This window comes from Labeo rohita, chromosome 5 (assembly GCF_022985175.1).
Source record: "Labeo rohita strain BAU-BD-2019 chromosome 5, IGBB_LRoh.1.0, whole genome shotgun sequence".
NCBI lineage: Eukaryota > Metazoa > Chordata > Actinopteri > Cypriniformes > Cyprinidae > Labeo > Labeo rohita.
This window is the reverse complement of record NC_066873.1, coordinates 14,207,269-14,230,078: the sequence shown is the minus strand read 5'-3', so window position 1 is coordinate 14,230,078 and position 22,810 is coordinate 14,207,269. Positions and strand designations below refer to the sequence as shown.

The 22,810-nt window shown below is 35.5% G+C and overlaps 1 protein-coding gene across 12 annotated transcripts in view; it reads right to left on the bottom strand.

Annotated features, from left to right (window-relative positions):
* Positions 1-22,810, bottom strand: part of kcnt1b (potassium sodium-activated channel subfamily T member 1b) — a 93,624-nt gene that overhangs the window by 16,554 nt on the left and 54,260 nt on the right. For 8 of the 12 annotated variants that reach the window (XM_051109384.1, XM_051109385.1, XM_051109374.1 and 5 more), the window contains 18 exons: positions 21,840-21,914; positions 21,370-21,453; positions 20,518-20,612; positions 16,284-16,464; positions 15,119-15,283; positions 14,861-14,997; positions 11,436-11,499; positions 9,659-9,767; positions 7,927-8,035; positions 7,401-7,550; positions 5,408-5,643; positions 5,024-5,044; positions 3,987-4,200; positions 1,840-1,945; positions 1,243-1,415; positions 663-734; positions 439-573; positions 193-304 (listed from right to left, as the gene is read on the bottom strand). In XM_051109384.1, coding sequence (XP_050965341.1) covers positions 193-304; positions 439-573; positions 663-734; positions 1,243-1,415; positions 1,840-1,945; positions 3,987-4,200; positions 5,024-5,044; positions 5,408-5,643; positions 7,401-7,550; positions 7,927-8,035; positions 9,659-9,767; positions 11,436-11,499; positions 14,861-14,997; positions 15,119-15,283; positions 16,284-16,464; positions 20,518-20,612; positions 21,370-21,453; positions 21,840-21,914 — 2,238 coding nt within the window. The remainder of the gene's footprint in view (positions 1-192; positions 305-438; positions 574-662; positions 735-1,242; positions 1,416-1,839; positions 1,946-3,986; positions 4,201-5,023; positions 5,045-5,407; positions 5,644-7,400; positions 7,551-7,926; positions 8,036-9,658; positions 9,768-11,435; positions 11,500-14,860; positions 14,998-15,118; positions 15,284-16,283; positions 16,465-20,517; positions 20,613-21,369; positions 21,454-21,839; positions 21,915-22,810) is intronic. The other 4 variants (XM_051109376.1, XM_051109378.1, XM_051109383.1 and 1 more) reach the window with 1 other exon arrangement.

Here is a 22,810-nt window from a genome sequence, read left to right as displayed (position 1 = left end):
CTATTTTAAACCAGAACATAAAAAAAACAATACAAGAAATGACTAAGAAATAATTTAGATCATTACGTATTATTTCTGAACCATTTCTAAATAATGTGAAAAGAATTCATTGTAAAAATAAAAACAAAAACAAAAACACAGACTTTTGGACCCCAATGCAAGTCAAATGTTGTGGTTGTTAAGATATGACACCTTTTCGAGTTTGGAGAGAGCCAGGGAGTAGCAGTCTTTGGCACGAAACTGCATGAATCTCATATTAGAAGGATGGGTTAGCTCAGTGATTATGCTGAGACTAGGAAACAACCTAGTAGAGGACACAATAACAGGAGAACAAAGACGAAAGCCAACAAAGTAATTAGTATTAGCTAATGTAGAGAACGACATCAGCCTGAAGACATATACAGTACAACCATTTTGCTGTTAGAGCATAAAACGTACCTGAACATGGTCTGCACGTTGACTATGGTTTTAGCATCTGCCATGTAGTCTTCCTCTGCACTCATAGTGCTCTCCTTATCCACCACCACCAGGTTATCAGCGTAGATGATGCCACACTGCAGCAGGTTATCCAAACTACAACAAACCAGCACAAATGGACCATTCAGGCTGGACGAAAACCCATTTCAGGATTCGTATGTGTGCTGAAATGTTTTAAAACCTACTTGTCAATGGTACCAGCCATGTAGTACACCATAGGGAAACAGCAGATGGCTTCAAGAAAATGATTATCAGGCCTGGAAATGGAGGAGAAAGCAGTTTGACAATGCTAATCCACTCACAGCTGCAGTTTTAAAGTTCTTAGAGGTTTGGCACTGGCAAACAACCTTATAAAAATGTATTCTCAGTGTAAAAGCTTTTGCAAAATGCATAAGCAGGTAATTGCGAAAAGCCTTTTGACACATTTCAAGAGTTGCCATGGAAACTCTGAGGAAGAATCTACAATGTGACGACAACTGTGTACACTATTTTGCATTACTGAAAGGAAGAATAATATGTGGAGCATAATGAACAACACTTTTGAAAGCGTTTAGCACTAGAGAGAAAGATAATACAATAAGATTTCCATCTAATGCAAAACAAGTGTGAACAGTCGATAAAGGGATTTGTTTTTATGCATATGCCTGGAAGTATTTTTAAGTGGTAAAGTCAGGTTAAGCAATGCTATTGACTGACTTTCCAAGTCTGAAGTCATCACTATGAACAGTAACATGCAGTGAAAAACTGATGAGGCAGCTCGCTCACGGATTATCCAACAACAGCACAATGGGATTCAGCTCCTTCCGGGGTCGGTAATAGGCACGCAGCGGCACTATGAAGTTGTACAGGCCATTTCCCGCTGTCTCAGCAGAAACGATAATCAACTTGTTTTTGAAACCATATGCCTTGGCATCTTCAAAGCTATTGTGCCGACAACCCTGCAATCGAAAACGTGAAATGTTTAATGGACTGAAATAAATGATACTGTAAACTGGAATAAATAAATAATGCATGAACTATTTTCATTTACACAACAGTTCTTTTTGGTCCTAGAATCTGATTGGCTGAGAGGAGTGTGATATTCTAGTGATAACAGAACCCCAACCGTTTCACCTTTTGTATCACTTGCAATATTTCTCACAGCGAGTCTCGTGGCGGACACCCAAATCCACTGTTATTTTATAAACAATGTTGTTTTGGTGTCACGGAATGTAGTTTTAACAGTTTTTTTTAGGTGAGAACATACTTGTTTAGACTTTAAACTTTAGAATGTTTTCGGAGATCATTAAACTATCCCATTTTGAATGGACCTGAACTACCATCACTATTTCTGATGGGGTGAACTAAGTGTTATACACTTACCTTGTCAAGTCGTAGACAACAAAATGGTGCCTTTTGTTGCAAAAGGTGACAAAGAGTTGGGGAGCTTCCAATGTAAGGGGAGTTTGGAGGGTAGCCTTTAACACACCTTGAAAAAGCAGAAAGATATCAAATGTGACAAGTCTGAGTATTAGTTACAATTACTTCTATTTTATGCATATACAGTACATGAACCCTTCACTGGCATCACTCAGTCTACAAAGGCTTTATTTTTGAAAGCACTGCATTTAAGTGATCAGTAGATGGCACTGTGAGAGCACTAAAGATTCAGCAGCTCAGTACAGCAGGGATCTTCACCAATTCACTCACCAGAGAAAGCATTAGAAAATACATGAACAGAACAGAGTCCTGCGGCGAGAAAGACTCAGTGCTGTTCTGTAGAAGATTTAGTCTTTATCAATAGTGTGTGTGTGAGAGAGAGAGAGTGCCTGTGAGAGAGAAGGAGCGCACATATATCCTCTGGCTCTGACTGACATAAGCAAACGCTGTAATTATTCTGCAGCATGACCGCTGAAAGGCTGATAGCAACTAATACATTTAAGGTTCATCTGATCTTCCTCAAAGGTATAAAATGTAATTCAAGAATCACACTAGAAATAGGACACAGTAAAGTCATAACTAGAATTCATATGGCTAAGTTAAGATAAAAAAAAATGAGCAAGGATGTAATAAATTGATCAAAAGTAGCAGTAAAGACAATGTTACAAAAGATTTACATTCAATTAAATGCTGTTCTTTGTAACTTTCTATTTATCAAAAAACCCAGAACAAAAATATCAAAGTTCCCACAGCATTAAGCAAAACAACTGTTTTCAATATTGATATTAATAAGAAATGTTTCTTGAACAGCAAATCAGTATATGTGACCCTGGACCACAAAACTAGTCATAAGGGACAATTTTTTAAAAGTGAGATTTATACATCATTTATACATCTGAACACTGAACAAATGAGTTTTCCATTGATGTAAGGTTTGTTAAGATAGGACAATATTTGTCTGAGATACAACTATTTGAAAATCTGGAATCTGAGGGTGCAAAAAAAAAAATCACCTGTCCAAATGAAGTTCTTAGCAATGCTGCATATTACAATAAAAAATTACGTTTTAATATTTACGGTAGGAAATTTATAAAATATCTAATATGTAATATCTTTACTCAATATCCTTATGATTTTTGGCATAAAAGAAAAATTGATAATTTTGACCCATACAATGTATTGCTGGCTATTGGTATTGTTGGTTACAAATATACCCGTGTTATTAATGACTGGTTTTGTGGTCCAGGGTCATATATTAGAAAGATTTCTAAAGAGTCATGTGATCCTATGAGTAATTATGCTAAAAAATTAGCTTTGCCATCACAGGAATAAATTACATTTTAAACCCATTAAAACAGTTATTTTAAATAGTAATAATATTTTAAAATATTACTGTTTTTCTGTATTTTTCATAAAATAAATGCAGCCTTGGTGAGCAGAACTTTTGAACAGAAGTGTAAGTGTATAGGGTTTTTTTTATTGGCTCTGTACTCAGGGTTGCCATGTCTGGGAATTGGGTTACTTTTACACTGTTGCCCTTGGTTGTTTTTTAGGGTTCAGCAATCCTGTCTGCACTTGAATATTTTATTTATCATTTTATCATCTGCCAGTCAAAAAATGGGTTGCTTACAAAATTAATAGCACAGCTATCCATATGAGCCAGTTTATTTAGGATTAGCTCACTTCCAGAATAAAAATTCCCTGATAATTTACTAACCCCCATGTCATCCAAGATGTTCATGTCTTTCATCTTCAGGCAAAAAGAAATTAAGGTTTTTGACGAAAAGATTCCAGGATTTTTGAAGCTGCATTGAAAGTGTAATTTGGACCTTTAACCTGTTGGCTCCTATTGAAGTCCACTATATGGAAAAAATCCTGGAATGTTTTCCTCAAAAACCTTCATTTCTTTTCGACTGAAGAAAGAAAGACATGAACATCTTGGATGACATGGGGGAGAGTAAATTGTCAGGAAATTTTTATTCTGGAAATATGAAACTAATCCTTTAAGGCTTTAAAAAGTCAAAGACAAATGACTCTGCACTTCCCCTGAGAATTCACATAGATTTTGTACTTTTAAAAAGATTATTTACTCTAAGGCTGGTGCTCCTTCCTCATCCGATTGGTTGGTCTCATCTTCTGAGGGGTCGCTGAGAAGATCACATGGCAGGATGGCAGAGGAATCGGCAATCTCCAGCACAGGGGCAATGCTGGGCCTACGACTCCCAGCTCCGTTCTCTGTGGGCAGGGCCAGTTTACTGCTGTCAGCCGGGGGATCTGGGTTCTGCAGGTCAATGGCCACAGTTCCTGTAATACAACACAAATGAGCCATGAAGAGTGGAGGTTTTGCACTTCAAGTGAGCTTTGGGAAGGTGCAGCATGAGGAAAATCATGTGTCCACCGGTGAAAAAAGCTATCTAAAAACTGTCATCTGAAATGTCAGTTGCTTTTGTGATTTTTTCAGTGCAATGAAAACGGCCAAAGAAATACTGCATTATGAACATCAACTTTTGATGACTCAGAATTTTGGCCAACTCCAGTTCATTTCCATTAGCGTAATGAATAAAATGAAAACACTTGTGTAAATTACTAGGAAAATTTGCCTACATAAACAGTAGCTGGTAAAAATGTTTAATTTTAGCACAATATTTGTTGAACGCACTGAAGTTGACCTCAACCCTGATTTATTGCTTTTTATGAATGAACACTGATTTGCGCATTTCAAATCAGTGCTTTGCAAACAAAATCTTTAAGCACTGTGAGGTTTAATTTAAAAATGCTCAAAGGAAGAAAATGTTCTGAAGGGAAATTCTGCTGCTACGCAGAAGATTGTTCCTGTTAAAGGCGGTTATGAAAACAAATCAGTGAAGAAATATAAAGAACTAATTTCTTATATATAATTAATTATGTTAGAGAGTAGGCCAGGGATATTTTACACATGCAAGAGCAGTTTCCATCTTAAAATTCTAAGTAAAAAAGCTTGCAGGACAAAAGTCTTGAGCCTTTGAGTTTCACAAAGTAACGGGGATGAAAGGGACAGAGAGGTTTCTGTAAATGTTAACATTTACACAGACATCCACTAATGATGTCTTATGATTTAACCGTCTCTAAACCGCATGCTCAGACTTACCATATGAAGTAGACTGATCAACTTCAACAAAGGAAAAACAATGAAAGAAAGTATATTTTATCATGAGCATGACTTAAACCTTCTATATTTTGATTAATTCACCCTACTTCTGAATGTTGCTCTCATAACACTAACCGGCATCCGTACGGAAAATCCATTAAACCAACCAGCAGCTACACTGATGTAAACAAATTAAAACTCATGCTCCATTTGTTTAGGCTGTGCTATGTATCAATAACAACATCACTAATGTTTAAATCAGTCATTATTTTGGGATTTCCAGAAATTACACACTGCAGCTTTCCAGAAATTCAGTATTTCGGTGATTAAAAGTTTAAAGATTACATTACTTTATCAGGTAGACACTACTATCTGTTCCCTCACCCATGCTTGCGATGATGCTCTGCACAGGGAGACGAGACGGGGCGTCATACACGCCGGAGGCCGACAGCCCTTTGCTGTGCTTCTCCTCCTGTTTGAAGATGAAGGCAGAGTTCTCCTCTTTAGTGATGTTGATGTAGTAGCAGGTGTCGGTGGCGGACATGATGTGACGAGGGCCGGGGTTCAGAAGTATGCTCTTATTGTCTTCTCTCTTTGTGCCGATTAGGCAGACACCGTACCTAAGGAACAGATGATATTGGTGTGTTTAACTTGGTGTTTAAATGGGACTTTTCATAAAAATCTGACCTTTTCCATGTTTAAGTGCTATAACCGGGTCCCCGGTGCATCTACCAACTCATAAAACGTGAAAAAGGACAACCCAGTAACTTTGTTTGCTTTGCAAGCATGTGAAAAAACGAGCCGCTCAGATTTCACTCCCCCATAATGTAGTAAGGGGATTCTAACGCCATGTCGAAAGTTTGAGGAAAGCATGCTAACCGTTCTGTCTTTGGCTGCACAGACGAGCACAGAACACTATTTTGAGACCCAGCCTCAGAGGAGACAAAAGAGCAGTGGATTTATTTATTTACTGTATATTATGCTGCTGCCACACAGATCTAATATAGACATGCAATTTCTTTCCCAGTTGTTTACCTTTACAGACAGTTTTTGTAACTCCTGTATGTTTTAAACATAAACTTGTGTGTATGTGACAGTTTAAGCACAAGAAGACATAAAAGAGAATTTGGGTTATTACTCACATGCCATGTGACAGACGCTTTCTGCGCATGTGCTTTGGATGTGTGCGCTCAGAAAAACGTGTATCAGAAGTTTAAATAAAAACATGATTGTACTGTGCTAGACATGATAATCAAAACCAAACAGATGTTTTTGGCAGAGTATCTGAGGTAGGAGCTGTAAAAGCACAGCCCTATTCTAGAAAAGGGGGCAGGGAGCAGCAGCTCATTTGCATTTAAAGAGACATGCACAAAAACAGCGCGTTTCTGCCTTCACTCAAAATAGGCATTTTCAAAATGATATAATAAATTATCTGTGGGGTGTTTTGAGCTGAAAATTTACAGACACATTCTGGGGACACATGAGACTTATTGTACATATTGTAAAAAGAGGCATAATAATAATAAAATCATTGCAGAGCTAACCAAATAAAATGCAGTGCTTAATTCGGGAGGATATACACCCTGATACTGCTTTGAGGATGCTGAATATATTATATTTACAACTTTATTGTCATTCTGTAGAGTACAAGTACAGAGACAATGAAATGCATATAGTAATATATCATGTGAATAAAAACATGATGCAAATGAGGTACACTACACATGGTAATAAAGTGCAATTGACCATTATAATGCAAATGAGATTAAGCCATAACAGACTGAGTAAAGTGGCCAACAGAGTGTGAATTACACTACTGTTTATAAATATGGGGTCAGTAAATTTATTTTTTAAGACATCAATAGTACTATTAAGTAAGGATGCATTAAACTGATCGAAAGCGACAGTAAAAACTTTAACAATGTATCAAAAGATTTCTATTTCCAATAAATGCTATTCTTTTGAACTTTCTATTCATCAAAGGGTTCTGGAAGAAAAAGTGTATCAACTGTTTTCAACACAGATAAGAAATGTTGCTTAAGCAACAAATCAGCATATTGTGATTTCACATGAAGGATCATGTGACACTGAAGACTGAAGTAATGATGCTGAAAATTCAGCTTTTCTATCACAGGAATAAATTATATTTTAAAATATATTAAAATAGAAAACAAATCTTAATAACATTTCACAATATTACAGTTTTCACTATTTCTTTTTATTGAATAAATGCAGCCTCAGTGAGCATAAGAGACTTCTTCACCACTACAAACTTTGTGGTTCAAAATTATCATTAATAAAATTCAAAAACGTTCACTTCACATACATCCCAATAGTGAATTGTGCAGCTCAATAAAAATGTTCCACACACACTCACTTTTTATGTGCATGGAAGGAGGCGTAAGTAAAACTCTTCCCATCATATTCGCCAAAGAACTTGCTGTCCATCAGACGAATGTGGTAAACTTCATTCCCAGAGCAACGACCATACGTCCTCTGCCACTGTTCTGGAGACGTCTGTCCTTCCCTGAAACCCCAAGCAGACAGTTCAAACACCAGCACAAAGATGGCACTCCAAACCTTGTTTCAGCAAATCTGATATTACTGTTATTGCAGGATTATTTGAAAGTTTTGTTTGCATTAAAAAATACAAGTTCAGGTGACCGCATTGTCAGTCTTCCCCAGATAAATGCTAACGGGAAGTTTTAACGGCATTGATCGGCTCTCCTCGCAAATCTGCTCTGAGTAAATATTTGTGGCAGTATCATTTGTCAGGGATCACGGAATTGGAAAGGTTACGTGAGGTGCCATTATTCATTATTAAAAGCTTCAATAAACTAAACAACATTTCAAGTTTCTCTTACATCAGTTTCAGAGGAAAAAGGAAAAGTGTCAGTACTCACTGTCCACGAGACGTGTGCACCAAGAGTGTGACCAGTGTAGAGGTGGCTGGACACACACAGTTCAGGGCTAGCATGGCATACTTGAACTCCTCCTCACACACCACATGATCTAAAAATCAAAAAAATAGTATAATGTAATTCAAACATGCACTGGTTGTTATTACTTTGGACAGATACTCATTTCATACTTCTCAAATCACCCTGGAACATGAAAGTAAATGTAAAAATATTAAATATTGATGTTCCCTTAAAAATGAATGAATTCAAACAAAACGGCTCTCAAATTACAAAGCACCGGGCACAGATGGACTCCCTGCTGAATTCTATAAACACTTCTAGGACACCAGTCATTCTTGTGAAATTTGGAGACACTGTAAAACTAAAAACACCTCAGTTTCAGCACACAAGTGAACTGCCCTAATCTCCAAACCTACAAAACCAATATAAATCCAACATTACAATTCCATATCAAACATTATCATCTAAGAGAATACAGTTTTTCAAATATTTTTTTTACATTTTATTTCTTTGTTTTAGATGCAGAATTTTTTTTTACAAAACATATGCTTACGTTGTATGTTGTTTTTGTAATTTTTGTCAATTTTTTACTTCTGTTTAAGTTTTAGTTATTTTAGTACATTAAGTTAAACATTTAAACTGAAAATATGCTGCATTGGTAACTAGCTGAAATACAAAGTTTATATATTTTATTTCAGTTAATGTTTACAGTATTTTATTTTAGTAATGAAAATATTTTGGTTAGGTTTAGGTAACATTAATAACCTTAATATATATATATATTGTATTCGTGTGTGCGTGCATATAACCCTTACACTTTAAATGCAATGATATAACACTGTTTTTACATAACCCAAAAACATAATTTGATAGCACATTCAACATTTAACTTTTTTCATAATAAAAACAAAATCACACTGTACTGTTAATCAAGGCTACTGTTATATTGGCATGGATCACTCTTATCTGAACATGTGAAGATTATAATTCAGTGCTACTCACAAAAATTAGAAACTAAACAAGAATCTTGCTTTAATTGCAAGTTTTAATATTTCATTGAGTAAACAGTTTTTTTCTCTTCATTATTTACTTTTCTCAAGGTGATTGAATTACCACATGCTTTTGAAGCACTGCACATGCAAAAAAAAGCAAATTAATCCATCTGAATACTTCATCTCATCTGCTAAATGAACACATGTAAATGCAAACGCAGTGACCCGAGAGACGGAGGCCATGCCATACATACAAAACAGCTGCTCACGACCATGAAACACTTCAAAGAGGATGTATAACTTGGGAAAAAGAGGGTGTAGAATCCATATGGATCTATATTTATTATTCATACACCTACAGGAAACACACACACACACACACACTACTATCTATAGCACATTCAAGAAGCTATACATTTGCTGATTGCCCTTAAAATAAGTCCATGTCAGGACAATTTTCACATTTTATACTTTTAGTGTTGGATTTTATGTTTATATATCAAAATGCATTAAAAATGTTAGGTTTTCTGTTGATTTGCTGTTTTATTAAAAGTAATGGACTATATAAATTACCAAAATTTTAGACAAAAATTATGAATTAAAATGATGAATTATGTAAACAAACTACCTCATGTCTGTTAAAATCTGAATATGATTTATGAAGGACAGGTGAATGTTTACTGACTGCATATTAAAGTATGAAGAAGAAGAAAAAAACCAACCTGCAAATTTGACATGAAATTTGTTCTCAGGTTTGAGAATCTGCACATATAGAGGACAGTTTGGAGCAAAATCCTTCACAGCCCACGCTCGCAGAATGGTTTGATGATCCTGTAAGAACATATATCATTCTTACAATATATCATGAACACTTCATTTTGCCATTAACAGCAGTTCAAGTTCAGGAAGATTACTTAATATATTGGTATACTTGTGAAGTGAATTACAGTTAAAACAAAACCAACAAAAAAACAATTAAAAAACAACTGTTGAAAGTCATTCTGTACATGCAAAAAGTGCCAAAAATAACTTTTAGAGCTGCAACTAACAATTACTAACAATCTGTTGATTATTTCTTTGATTACATGGTTAAACAAAAGCAGTTGAAATGGTTAGGCCTATAATATAAAGTGATAAAACTTCACAGTCTCATCGTATTTTCAAAGATGAAAACAAAAGAATAATTTCACTAATCAAAGTATGAATAAAATTCTGATGTACATTTCAAATTTCCCACTAGCTTTAAGTTACTGTTCATTTAAAGAGGTCATCGAATGCAAAGTTCACTTTTTCATGTTGTTTGAACATTAATGTGTGTTGGCAGTGTATGTACAAATCTACCATATAATGATCAAAATCTATGCAATGTTTTTTAATTAATCTGTAAAAATAATATCCTCTTTTTCAAATCGAGCCATTCTCAGATGGGTGTGGCGTCACACCGACAAAGGCCGCTCCCACGATAGTTGATTGACATTAGCGTCTTACCTCAGATCAGCTGTAACAGTCCAACCTCTGTTGTTTCGATGCCGGAGCAGGGATGTAAGTTAGACAAGAATATCTCAGATTGAGCGATTGAGGTGTTGTGTTGCTGGATGTAATAATGAAAATAGTGGTTGTCATTTACTCCCGACATCTGAGCCGCTGAAGATGCAGTGGATTACGTTTGTTTGTGAAGGGAATGCGCCTCCCGATCTACATATATCCATCTATGTTCGCGCAAATCATTTGTGATTCAGCTTCACCTACAGCAGAAGTGTGTATAGGGTTTTTTTTAATGAATCTTTGCGATCGCCTTTCCTAATAACGCGCTACTTAGCAAGTTTAGCGGCTAAACGCAGCTAAATGGGGCTTAAGTAAACAGTCTCTCAGTGCAGCAGAGAGAAGAGAGGGGCGGGGCGAGCAGAGCTAAATGCATTTAAAGGAATAATCCCTCAGAATGGGATGATTTTTGCAGAGCTCATTTTGACAAGGTAAAAAGGGTGTTGTTTTACACAGCCATTGAGAATTTTTAACCAAAGTATAATATAGACTTTTTATTAAGACCCTAAAGAATCATATCAACTTGTGGAAAATGGGCATCCGATGACCCCTTTAAAAATATGACTTAGATTCCATACTAGAGTTTCTATTATGCTTAATTTAAAAGTAAATTTGATGTGTAACAATGAACACAGTTTTGATCAAAATAATTAGGTTTCCTGTTTTTGCTGCACTCCATTTGATTTATTTTAAAAAGTACCTGTGCTTGGGAAAACGCATGTTGTATATTTTTCCCATGCAAGTTGAATTTTAAAAAAGCGTGCTTTTTTAACAGAAATTAGGTTTATTTTAATCATCTGAAGTGGCGTCACTGATGTCTTCTATACACAGCTCTAAGACCCGACTAATCGATAAGACATGATTTACGATTATTTTCCTTCTTAGTTATTTACTGAGCTGCTGTTGCAGCCCTAATAACTTTTAGGCAACTTTTGGCAAGGAGGAGGCTATATTTACAGCTGCGGTGCGGTCCACTTCATTTCTGCTGCTGAGGATAAAGCACGCCTCTGCATCGTCCATCCTGCAGGACACAAAACATCATTATGCAGCAGTGGCACTCAGGTGTGAAGTGAATTCCTCCAGAAGGACTGCACATGTGTGCATGCATTAATGTGCTGATAGATAATCATTGCCATGTTTCTCATAGTCAGTACTGAGGGTCAATTTCACGGCATACTAACTTCACGTCCAGTAAAACACTATAGATTTAAGTTGATTCTTCTCATTGGAAAAGCTGCTATTAACATTCTGCTGGTTTCACACTCTTAATGTTTTCTGGACGTGTTCCGGGTTCTTGTTAAACTCTGTCTACAGCGTCTGACATGCTGTCAATTACCACAGTAAATAATTTTGACTCTTCCCTCAGCTTGTAAAAACAAGAGAAAACTGAATGTAATGCTTTTACAATGGAAGTCTGTGGTGCAATAGTATAAATGTCACAAAATACACACTACATCTAAAGAACAGCCACAAGACACTAGTAAACCCAGCCTTACTAACACTATGCTTTCTGTGCTTGTAAACAGACTCAACCATTTATATTTGGAAATCCACACTCTCTAAATCTAACGGTCTCTAAATCTCCAAACTCATTAAAAATGCAAAAGCACACATTCACAAAGAGTGCAAATATAACAGCTTATTTGTGGATTAAATTACAGATACAAAATGACCTGTGTGTATTTGTGGAATGTGCAGTATTATCAGCTTCATAAAATACATTTGAGGTCAAAAGTTTACACCCCCCTTTTCAGACTCATTACAAATGTTAATTATCTTGCCAAAATAAGAGGGATCATACAAAATGCATGTTATTTTTTATTTAGTACTGACCTGAATAAGATATTTCACATAAAACATGTTTACATATAGTCCACAAGAGAAAATAATAGATGAATTTATAAAAATTGACCTTGTTCAAAAGTTTACAGCCCCAATGATTCTTCCCCAATACTGTGTTGTTGCCTGAATGATCCACAGCTATGTTTTTTTTTTTTTGTTTAGTGCTAGTTGTTCATGAGCCCCTTGTTTGTCCTGAACAGTTAAACTGCCCACTGTTCTTCAGAAAAATCCTTCAGGTCCCACAAATTCTTTGGTTTTTTAGCATTTTTGTGTATTTGAACTCTTTTCAACAATTATTACAGATCCATCTTTTCACACTGAGAATGAATCAGGGACTCAAATGCAGCTATTACAGAAGGTTCAAACACTCACTGATGCTCCATAAGGAAACACAATGCATAAAGAGCCAGAGGTGAAAACTTCACTTATTTTGTCTACTGGAAAACATGTAATCATCTGTAGCCTCTGAAGGGCAGCACTAAATGAGAAAAATTAACAAAATAAGAAAAATGTACACATCTCCATGCATGTTTTTTTCCCATCTGAAGCATCAGTGAGTGTTTGAACCTTCTGTAATAGTCCCTCAGTTGTCCTCAGTGTGAAAAGATGGATCTCAAAATCATACAGCCATTGTTGGAAATGGTTCAAATACACAAAAATGCTGGAAAACCAAATAATTAATAAATAACAGTTAATAATTAACTGTTCAGGACAAACAAGGGACTCATGAATATCTATCACTAAACAAAAAAACACAGCTGTGGATCATTCAGGTAACAACACAGTATTAAGAATCAAGTGTATGTAAACTTTTGAACTGGGTAATTTTATAAATTCAACTATTATAGTCTCTTGTGGACTATATGTAACATCTTTTATGTGAAATATCTTATTCAGGTCAGTACTAAATAAACAATAACATGCATTTTGCATGATCCCTCTTATTTTAGTAAAATAATTAACATTTTTAATTATTCTGAAGGGGGGGTGTAAACTTTTGACCTCAATTGTACATATTTGTGCAGTTTTATGTGTAAACTGCAGCATTTGTGAGAGACACTGTTAAAAATTTGAATGATTTCTCTGGAGAAGCAGGAAAATTATTTAACAACAACAGTGATTGCAATATGCATTTTTTTTAACCAGCTGGTGTAGTTACAGCATCCAGCAGCAGGGGCAACCTGGATCATACTAACTAGATAAACCATGACTTCTTGGTGTTTTCTCAAAAGTGAAAGATACTGTGAGGAATAACTACTGGCAAAAAGGTAAAGTACTCACAACATGCGTAACTCATCCAGCAATATGCAGCAGCAATGAACACATCTTAATAATTAAAAAATGTTCACATAAAGACTTAACAACATGAAGTCATTTAAATTACCTTCCCATTACAATACACAGATTACACGTCTGGCCAGGGAACTCTAGACCGACTGAGTTTTATGAGAAATTCATGCACTAGAATTTGAAGTGGGAATATTGAGACAGATTCACTGCATTTATAATGAAGCTATATAGTAGGATTTTAAGTGCAGTTACATTGCAGGAAGAAGCACATATATTACCCTTAAATTTCAGGGCTGCATTAATAAGGAACAGATGGGCTTGAGACTGGTGTCAGGTTTGGCTCTGGCGGTGGAGCTTGCAGGTTGACTCCTTTAATCTCCACAAAGACTAATTTTGTATTTTTGGGAGCCTGTCCAAAGCTTCCATTTGGAAACAGTTCATCAGTATGCTAGTATACTATGCAAGTTTAAATTATAGAAATGCCACACTCATGTACTGTACATCGCTGTGAAAAAAATGACTTATGACTTAAGTTTTCTAACAGCTCTTTCACTCTCAGACTCTTAAAAGCCAGAAACACAAGTTGTCTTTCACAGAGAATAATGAGATTATGCTAATTTAATTAGCTAAACAGCTTAGCCTGCTATTAAGCCAAACCTTAACGGTGAAGCATTGCTGTGCACTTTATAGCAAACCTTTATTTGTCCAACACAACTGATGCTTTTAAGTACCGTTCCAGCAAGCTGTATTATTGATGTCTACATTTTATAGACACTAAAGTCGCCTTGCTCAATATAAAAACAGTTCATTTATAAAGAACTGCAATCCATATCTTCAGTCCGTGGTCCTTGGTGAATGCAACTCTTAATATACTGTTGAATGCACAAGAGCTATCGATGACAGGCTACATGGAAAATTAAAATCTCATTCCGAAGTCAATTCTCAAATGTTCTCAGTAATCTAGAGATAGTATTAAAGTATTTATTAAGGACTTAATCACTTGCAGCAACAGATAAGTTTGCTGATACATTGCACTGATGTCTGTATCAGTCTAATGGCTCTCTCATAGACTCAAACACAGAGTAAGAACCTCAATTCAAATAGCAAGGTGACTGATTCAGTGAAAATCTAACTGTAGGCTCATCGGCCTCCAGTTTTTTAGGTGAATCAGCAGCAGGTTCTGGCTCATAAGGCATGACCAAGTAGTAAAGGGACATTTTAGGCAAAAACCAACATTTTAAACAACTCACTTTGCTCTCATCAGGTCTTGGTCCTTCAGTGCAGAGCCTTGGAGGTAGATGACCCGTTGAGACCAGAGCGGGATCTGCAGTATACGCCGCACCTGGATGTCCATCTCACTGGGACAGAGTATCACCACATAATAATCCTACAGGACATTTGAGAATTAATTATACCACCATCACAGGTACTGAGCTAGATTATAATATAGATTACTGGAATACACACAGCAGCAATAAACACTTACATATATGTGATTATGTATGTACCTGTAGTCTTGGGTGGGCGTAGAACTCATTGAGGAAATCCATGAGCAGGTCTATTTTGAGTGAAGTGACGCAGAGAACCACATGCTTCTCTGTCTGAGCACGATGTCTGCTGTAGTTTCCACCTGACTTCTGCCTCTCCATCCAAAGATACGCCAACTCCTCGAACTGGTGTCCAAATGAGAGACAGAAAGAAAGTACTGTGTAAACGCAGTACATTATTAATAGTTCCACTTATTTCTGCTTTAATCACCTAAAAAATTAAAAGCAAAAAGTGCTCAGTGAGGTTGGATCTCCATTCAGCTGTGTAAATTTAATCATGGCAGGGCATTAAAGAAATAATTCACCCAAAAATGAAAATTTGCTGAACATTTACTCACCCTTTAAGATGTAAGACCATTTAAGATGTAGATGAGTTTTTTCATTGGAACAGATTTGGAAAAATTTAGCATTACATCACTTGCTCACTAAGAGATCTATGCAGTGAATGAGTGCCGTCGGAATGAGATCTCCAAAAAGCTGATGAACATCACAATAGTCTATATGTAAGCCATACTACTCCAGGCCTGCAATTAACATCTTGAAGTCAAAAGCTGCATGTTTTGTAAGAAACACATCCAGCATTAAGATGTCCTTTTTTAGCCAAAAACTCCTCCAGTGAAAAAGTCCATGCCTTGCTGTCCTCTCATATCAAAATCTACCAACATATTTATTTAGAACATTTTTTTTTACTCGTAAACTGTGCTTGATCGGTGCATATTTCTCTCCTGATTCAGGTAAGATGACTTTTTCACTAGAGAAAACAATACTATGGATAGAGGATTTGTATTTTAGAAAGAAGCAACATTTTAAAGATTAAAACATCTTAAAGATGGATTTTTTTTTATTACAAACATGCAGCATTTCACTTCACAAGATGTTAACTGATTTTTTTATCTCCTGTTTGACTCTCATTCTGTTGGCACTCATTCACTGCAGAGAATACATTGGTGAGCAAGCAGTATAAAACTAAATTTCTCCAAATGTGTTCTGATGACAAAACAAACTCATCTACATCTTGGATAGCCTAAGGGTGAGTACATTTTTAGGAAATTTTCATTATTTGGGTGAATTATTCTTTTAACATTGAAGGCTAATGGTTGTGCTGTTTGTAGGCTGGTCGTATCACCTGTAATGGCAGCACCACCAGAGCCACACATATCATGATGACCACTAGTAGCTGAGAGGGCCAGATTCTGGGTGTGACGTCTCCATAACCGACAGTCGAGAAGGTGACGATGCAGAAGTATAAAGCGTCGAAGAGGGTGAGATTCTTCCCCGCCCGTTCCAGATGCTGAATCCCACAAGCCCTACGGAGTATTACAAAAGAACTTCAGGAAACAATTCTTAAAATATAGATTATAAGTCTTAAATTTAGCTTCATGGTAGGGCTGGCCCTAATAATCGAATAACTGTTAATCGTTGAGAAGAGGCTTGGTCGACCAAAATTTTATTAGTCGCTTAGTTGCAGAAAAAAAAAATCCACAGGAAGTGGCAAAGTCACACAGTCAGTGACGAAGACATTGTTAACGGCTGGTCTATGTGGTATTATAGTACATCAGGCAAATGCATCCAAACACTTACCTATCATTCATCGACCTCAAATATGGATTTTCATCTGAAAGATGTATGTAGTAGCAGTTTTACATGGCAGCTCAATCTAATGTTAACCTAGAAAAATGTGCGCTGTTGAAGTGTCTATGCGGAGTGTGGAAGATGGTGCAGTCAGTTGCTCTTAAAATACTTTGTAATTTCTGGTCATACAGATAAAAGTAATTCATCTTTTAAATTTGTAAAGACTCTAAGTTTATTTGTGTGCACTCAGAAAAGCAACAAAACATTGCGCTTTGGTAAAATAAAGCAAACTGGATACTTGTGAACTTGAGCACGAAACTTCAAAACTCTGTGTATACTTGCTTTACAGACATGAAAATATATCTATAGAGAGTGAAATTTCTACTTTTAAATGAACGAATTCAAATAGGAAACAAATATTCTCAGATTATGTAATCTGTATGAAATGTGCATCACATCACTACTGCGGAGATGACGAGTCAGTGTTGCTGAATTCATCTCTTTAGCCGAAAACAAAGAAAACACTAGTTTATCAATAAATTATTCAAACGTTAATGCAGCCTCCTTACTGTTTTTCCCTGACACTTTCATAATCATTACTTCTGCCAGTGTGCTGTGGCAAGCTTTATGTGCGCTTTAGCGCTTATTAGGCTATGTAGGCAATTAAAGGCTCATTATTATGATTTATTATGGAACAAAAATAATGCCAAAAGTATTTGAAATAAAAAACTTGTTGAATTACACAACTGGGAAAAAAATGCATTGCAATTAACAGTGCTTACATTTTAATGCGTTGTATTTTCAGGGGTTGCATTTTTGTGCGCTGCATTTTAACATGGTTGTATATTTAAGTAGTGAATATTTCAATCGGAAACATTTCACCAACTTTTTCATTGTTAAAAATTCAATAATTAATATTCACCTCACAAAGTCCATTTCCAAAATATTCAGTTTGTTTAATAATTCCAACAATAACATTCGTCAGACAATTTTCGGTTAATTTTATTTCACTTTACAAATTCGTTTCCGAAAATTCAGTGGTTCAAATTCGACAGCTCTTAGCAGTGCACATCCGGGAACTGCAGGAAAAGCAGTAGAGTACCGGTAGAAGATCACAATCTGCTCATCATTCGCAGAGAACGACTTGTGTATATATATATATATATATATATATATATATATATATATATATATATATATATTTTTTTTTTTTTTTCCCCAGAAAACAAAACAATAGACTACTTGTTGCTTGTCTACTAAAAACTTCTCGATTTAAGAATCTTATGCTACAGTATTTGGACTGGAAACACAACAAAACATTTTTGTAGTGCACATTTTTGTTGCAAATAAAAGTCAATAGCAAAGACAAGTCGTTCTCTGCGAATTACGTTGGTTTCTCTAAAACGTAACTGCCAACTACAGGAAAACTGGATGTGATGTGTTACATTTATTGCGTTATATCACCTTTAACGTTACAGTGAAAGAAGATCATGTTTACACGAGGTAAAAAGAAATGACATATTACTATAGGCAATTGAAGAAGTAAAGTTCGGTTTTATGTCTTAATTGGTATTTAATACTCACCGCTTAGTCCATCTTGGCCACATATCGCTTTGCACAGGCCTGTTGATGAAGCCGTTTACAGCCGCTAGCACCACCTGCTGGTGAGGACGTCTAACAGCAGATGGTGATCTTCTACCGGTACTCTACTGCTTTTCCTGCAGTTCCCGGATGTGCGCTGCTAAGAGCTGTCGAATTTGAACCACTGAATTTTCGGAAACGAATTTGTAAAGTGAAATAAAATTAACCGAAAATTGTCTGACGAATGTTATTGTTGGAATTATTAAACAAACTGAATATTTTGGAAATGGACTTTGTGAGGTGAATATTAATTACTGAATTTTTAACAATGAAAAAGTTGGTGAAATGTTTCCGATTGAAATATTCACTACTTAAATATACAACCATGTTAAAATGCAGCGCACAAAAATGGAACCCCTGAAAATACAACGCATTAAAATGTAAGCACTGTTAATTGCAATGCATTTTTTTCCCAGTTGTGTAATTCAACAAGTTTTTTATTTCAAATACTTTTGGCATTATTTTTGTTCCATAATTTATATGGTTTATTAATAAACGTGCGACTAATAGTCGACTAATGCTTAAAGTGAATGACTACTAGTCAACCAGAAAAAATTTTAGTGGAGGGCAACCCTACTTCACGGTATTGTTACAGTTTTATTAGAAAGACATTAGGCTCTTTCCCTGAATAGGGCTCAGTAGCTGCTCAGTCATGGTGGCAATTTGTAGGCTTGCCCAGAAGGCCATTTCACCATGGGCTCCCTCAGGAATTTCAAATGGGTTTTTAAAATAGTGGTTTTCGATTTGAGCAAAATCAGGTCTGTGGTTAGCATTATTTTAAGGCTTTCCCATTTTGTTCTACAACATAAATTAGACGTCATGTCTAAAATGGAAATTTTAAAACCACTGTGTGGTTTACATTATAACAAAATTAATTTAGTAGTCTGATTTATTACATTCTGCAGTAGATGTAGTCCACAAATAAGAACTTTATTCAGACATGTCCCAATATATTGATAAAAGTGTATCTGATACATATGTGACCCTGGACCACAAAACCAGCCATAAGTAGCATGGGTATATTTGTAGCAATAGCCAGACATACACTGTATGGGTAAAAATGATCATTTTTTCTTTTATGCCAAAAATCATTAGCATATTAAGTGTGGATCATGTTCCATGAAGATAAATATACTATCACAAATATATCCAAAAATGATTTTTTGATTAATATGCATTGCTAAGAACTTCATTTGGACATATTTAAAGGTGATTTTCTGAAGCTTTTGATTTTTGGCACCCTCAGATTCTAAGAAAGATTATTCATTCAGCTTTCAGATGATGTATAAATCTCAGTTTAAAAAAAAAGACCCTTATGACTGGTTTTGTGGTCCATATGCAAATATATGCTGATACAAAATAAGTAGCTTGAACTCCTGAGAAAAATAAAATTAGATTAACCACCTATTGTAACTTTGCTGTAAAACAACAAAATTTGAAATTTGACTCATGTTTTAATTTTTAATTGTTTCATTTAAATAATTCATGCTTCCAAATACAGAGCAACAGCTGGGTTCTGAAACTCAAAATACTGTTTAACTTTGAGAGAATTTTTTTAACAAATAAAATATTTAATTTAAGTAAAGCAAAATGTTATTACAATCTAAAATTATTTCTGTTTCTATTTTAAAATGTAATTTATTCCTGCAATGGCGGCTGATTTTCTTCTTCATGTGTTACGTGACCTCCATTGTATTGAGTTCACAAGCATTAAAGCGTTAAGTTCACAGTCTTGCACCTTTGTCTTTTTCTCTGATTTTTAAATACTTTTTTTTTGCTTTAAAACAAAGTTTGTAATACCTTTCATTTTAAAGCTGGGTGGTTCAGTTTATGGCTTACAGCTCCTTACTAAGGATTTATTTTAAAATCCCTACAGAGTAAATGAATGGGAAAATCCTTCTAGAAGTGAGGCATGACTGCTGTGCTCCATTAACTACTCTGCATATTTTCTTTCAATGTTTCTAATAAAACAGTAGCATCTTGTTTTGACACAGCAGGGGTGCAAATATTTTTGGACTAACTGATGTGCATTATTGATCAAGACAGTTATTTCATCTGAGTGTGACTGTTTTAGATTTCCTGCATTAGATACAGGTCTGTAAAAGGCTGAATCCCCATCAGGGTTATGAGAGATCAAAGAGCTTTACCCAGTAAAGACCAGACAGAGCAGTGTGCAGATCAGAATGAGGACCTGGTTGAACATGGCAGAGTGTGTGCGCTGAATGGCACGATGAAGATCATTCTAAAAAGAAACAGAGATACGTGAAAAAGATCTTACCCCTCAGAGAATAAGCCAAGACAAGTACAAGTACAAAGAATAAAGCACATGTAATGCAGGCAACGTGAGATAACTGTAAAAGCCTTGTTTTGAAAGAAAGACGGACCATTTAAGTGTCCGCTTAAAGAGAACTTAATAACCTCCATTATCTTTCATTCATTGTACAATGAAGGTCTAGTGCTCCCCAAATCACTAATTCCTCTATAACGTAATATCCACTGAACGTAACAGAGAAAATATACTAAGAAAAATGTGAATACTCTAAATAACTGTACTGCTCAATTATACATGAGATACACGTGTATGTTAACTAAAATGTTGTGCCTAAGAGATCAGGCTTTCCTTATTCATCTCAAAAGGAAAATATATTTTAGAAAAGCTTTAGGGTAAAATAGAGAAATATTTATGCCATTTTACATTTTAGTGATTGTTAGCATTTCTGTTCTACCAATATCTTTGCTTAAAGCATTTGTAAAAGGACATTCCCCCTGCCAGGCTTTCTCTGGCCATTTGACCCGACCATCTGGCAGGGAAGGGAACGCTGGCACCCTCTCAGATTTTTGCTCATTGATGATGCAATTTAATTTGTCAAGTGCATAATGAAGTAAAGCTTCCCAACATAGCAATATTATCAAACAACAGCAATGTTATTCTCCTAGACACCCAAACCGATTTCCCGTAGGCATGTGAAATGCATTGCACAGCTGCAAAAACTACTTACAATCATGTTCTCCAGCGCTGATTTGGCAAGCCAACAGTTAAGAAATACGGGAACAAATATGTTCCTTAGTGGAGGCCAAAAAATCTGGAAAAAAAAAAAAAAATTATGTCCTTAGCAATCTACTGTAAGAAAAAAAACATTTATAACATAAAAGCATAATTGTGTTGTGTACCACTCCATAGTTTTTACATCTGTAATGCCATTAGCACAAAGGAATAAACATCCTATAATTTGCTCCCACTGACTGCAGGTCAAAAAATGGTTATTTGTTACTTGGCTAATTGTTACATTTCAATAATAATCATTCCCTCTCACAATTGGCTTTCAAATGTCAATGGCTACTCATATAATTACCATCAATCACAACAATACTATCCCAACAGTACTCAACAATTACTATCAGCAGTGATTGTATGAAGGCAGCAACTGGATATGTGCTTCTATGTCCATTGGATATCTTCATTACTTACTGTAATTATGAATGGCACTGTATTGATCATCTCAATGATGAAGGAGATTTGGAAAATCTGCTCCCAAATGTTCCCCTAGAAATTAAATAAAAGTTTTACTGCAAAAGCATACAAAACAAACAAACAAACAAACAAACAAACAAACACACATAATCTAAAATAATCTGTTGAGGTCACTTGAGGTCAAAAGAATCTGCAAAATGTTAATTATTTTACCAAAATAAGAGGGATCATACAAAATTAATGTTATTTTTATTTAGTACTGGCCTTAAAGAGGTTTCACATAAAAGACATTTACATATAGTCCACAAGAGAAAATAGTAGTTGAATTTATAAAAATTACCCCGTTCAAAAGTATACATTCGATTCTTTATACTGTCTTGCCTGAATGATATACAGCTGTGTGTGTGTGTGGTTTTTTTTAGTGATAGATGTTAATGACTCCTTTTGTCCTGAACAGTTAAACTGCCCGCTGTTCTTTAGAAAAATACTTCAGGTCCTTTGGTTTGAAACCTTTCCAAGAATGACTGTATGATTTTGAGATCCATCTTTTCATACTGAGGACAACTGAGGGACTCATATCGAACTTTTACAAGTTCAAATGCTCACTAATGCTTCAAAAGACATTTTGCATTAAGAGGCGGGGGGTGGAGGGTGTAAACTTTTGAACTGAATGAAGATGTGTACTTTTTTTTTTTTTTTCCAAAATATCATATTTTTTTCACTTAGAAGCTACAGAAGATACTTACATATTTCCCAGTAGACAAAATAAGGTAAGTTTACTCTGGTCCTTCAAAAAGTTTTCACCCTCTGCATCGTTTTTCCTTCTGAAGCATCAGTGAGTGTTTGAACCTTCTGTAATAGTTGCATATGAGTCCCTCAGTTGTCCTCAGTGTGAAAACATGGATCTCAAAATCATACAGTTATTGTTGGAAAGGGCTCAAATACACAAAAATGCTGAAAAACCAAAG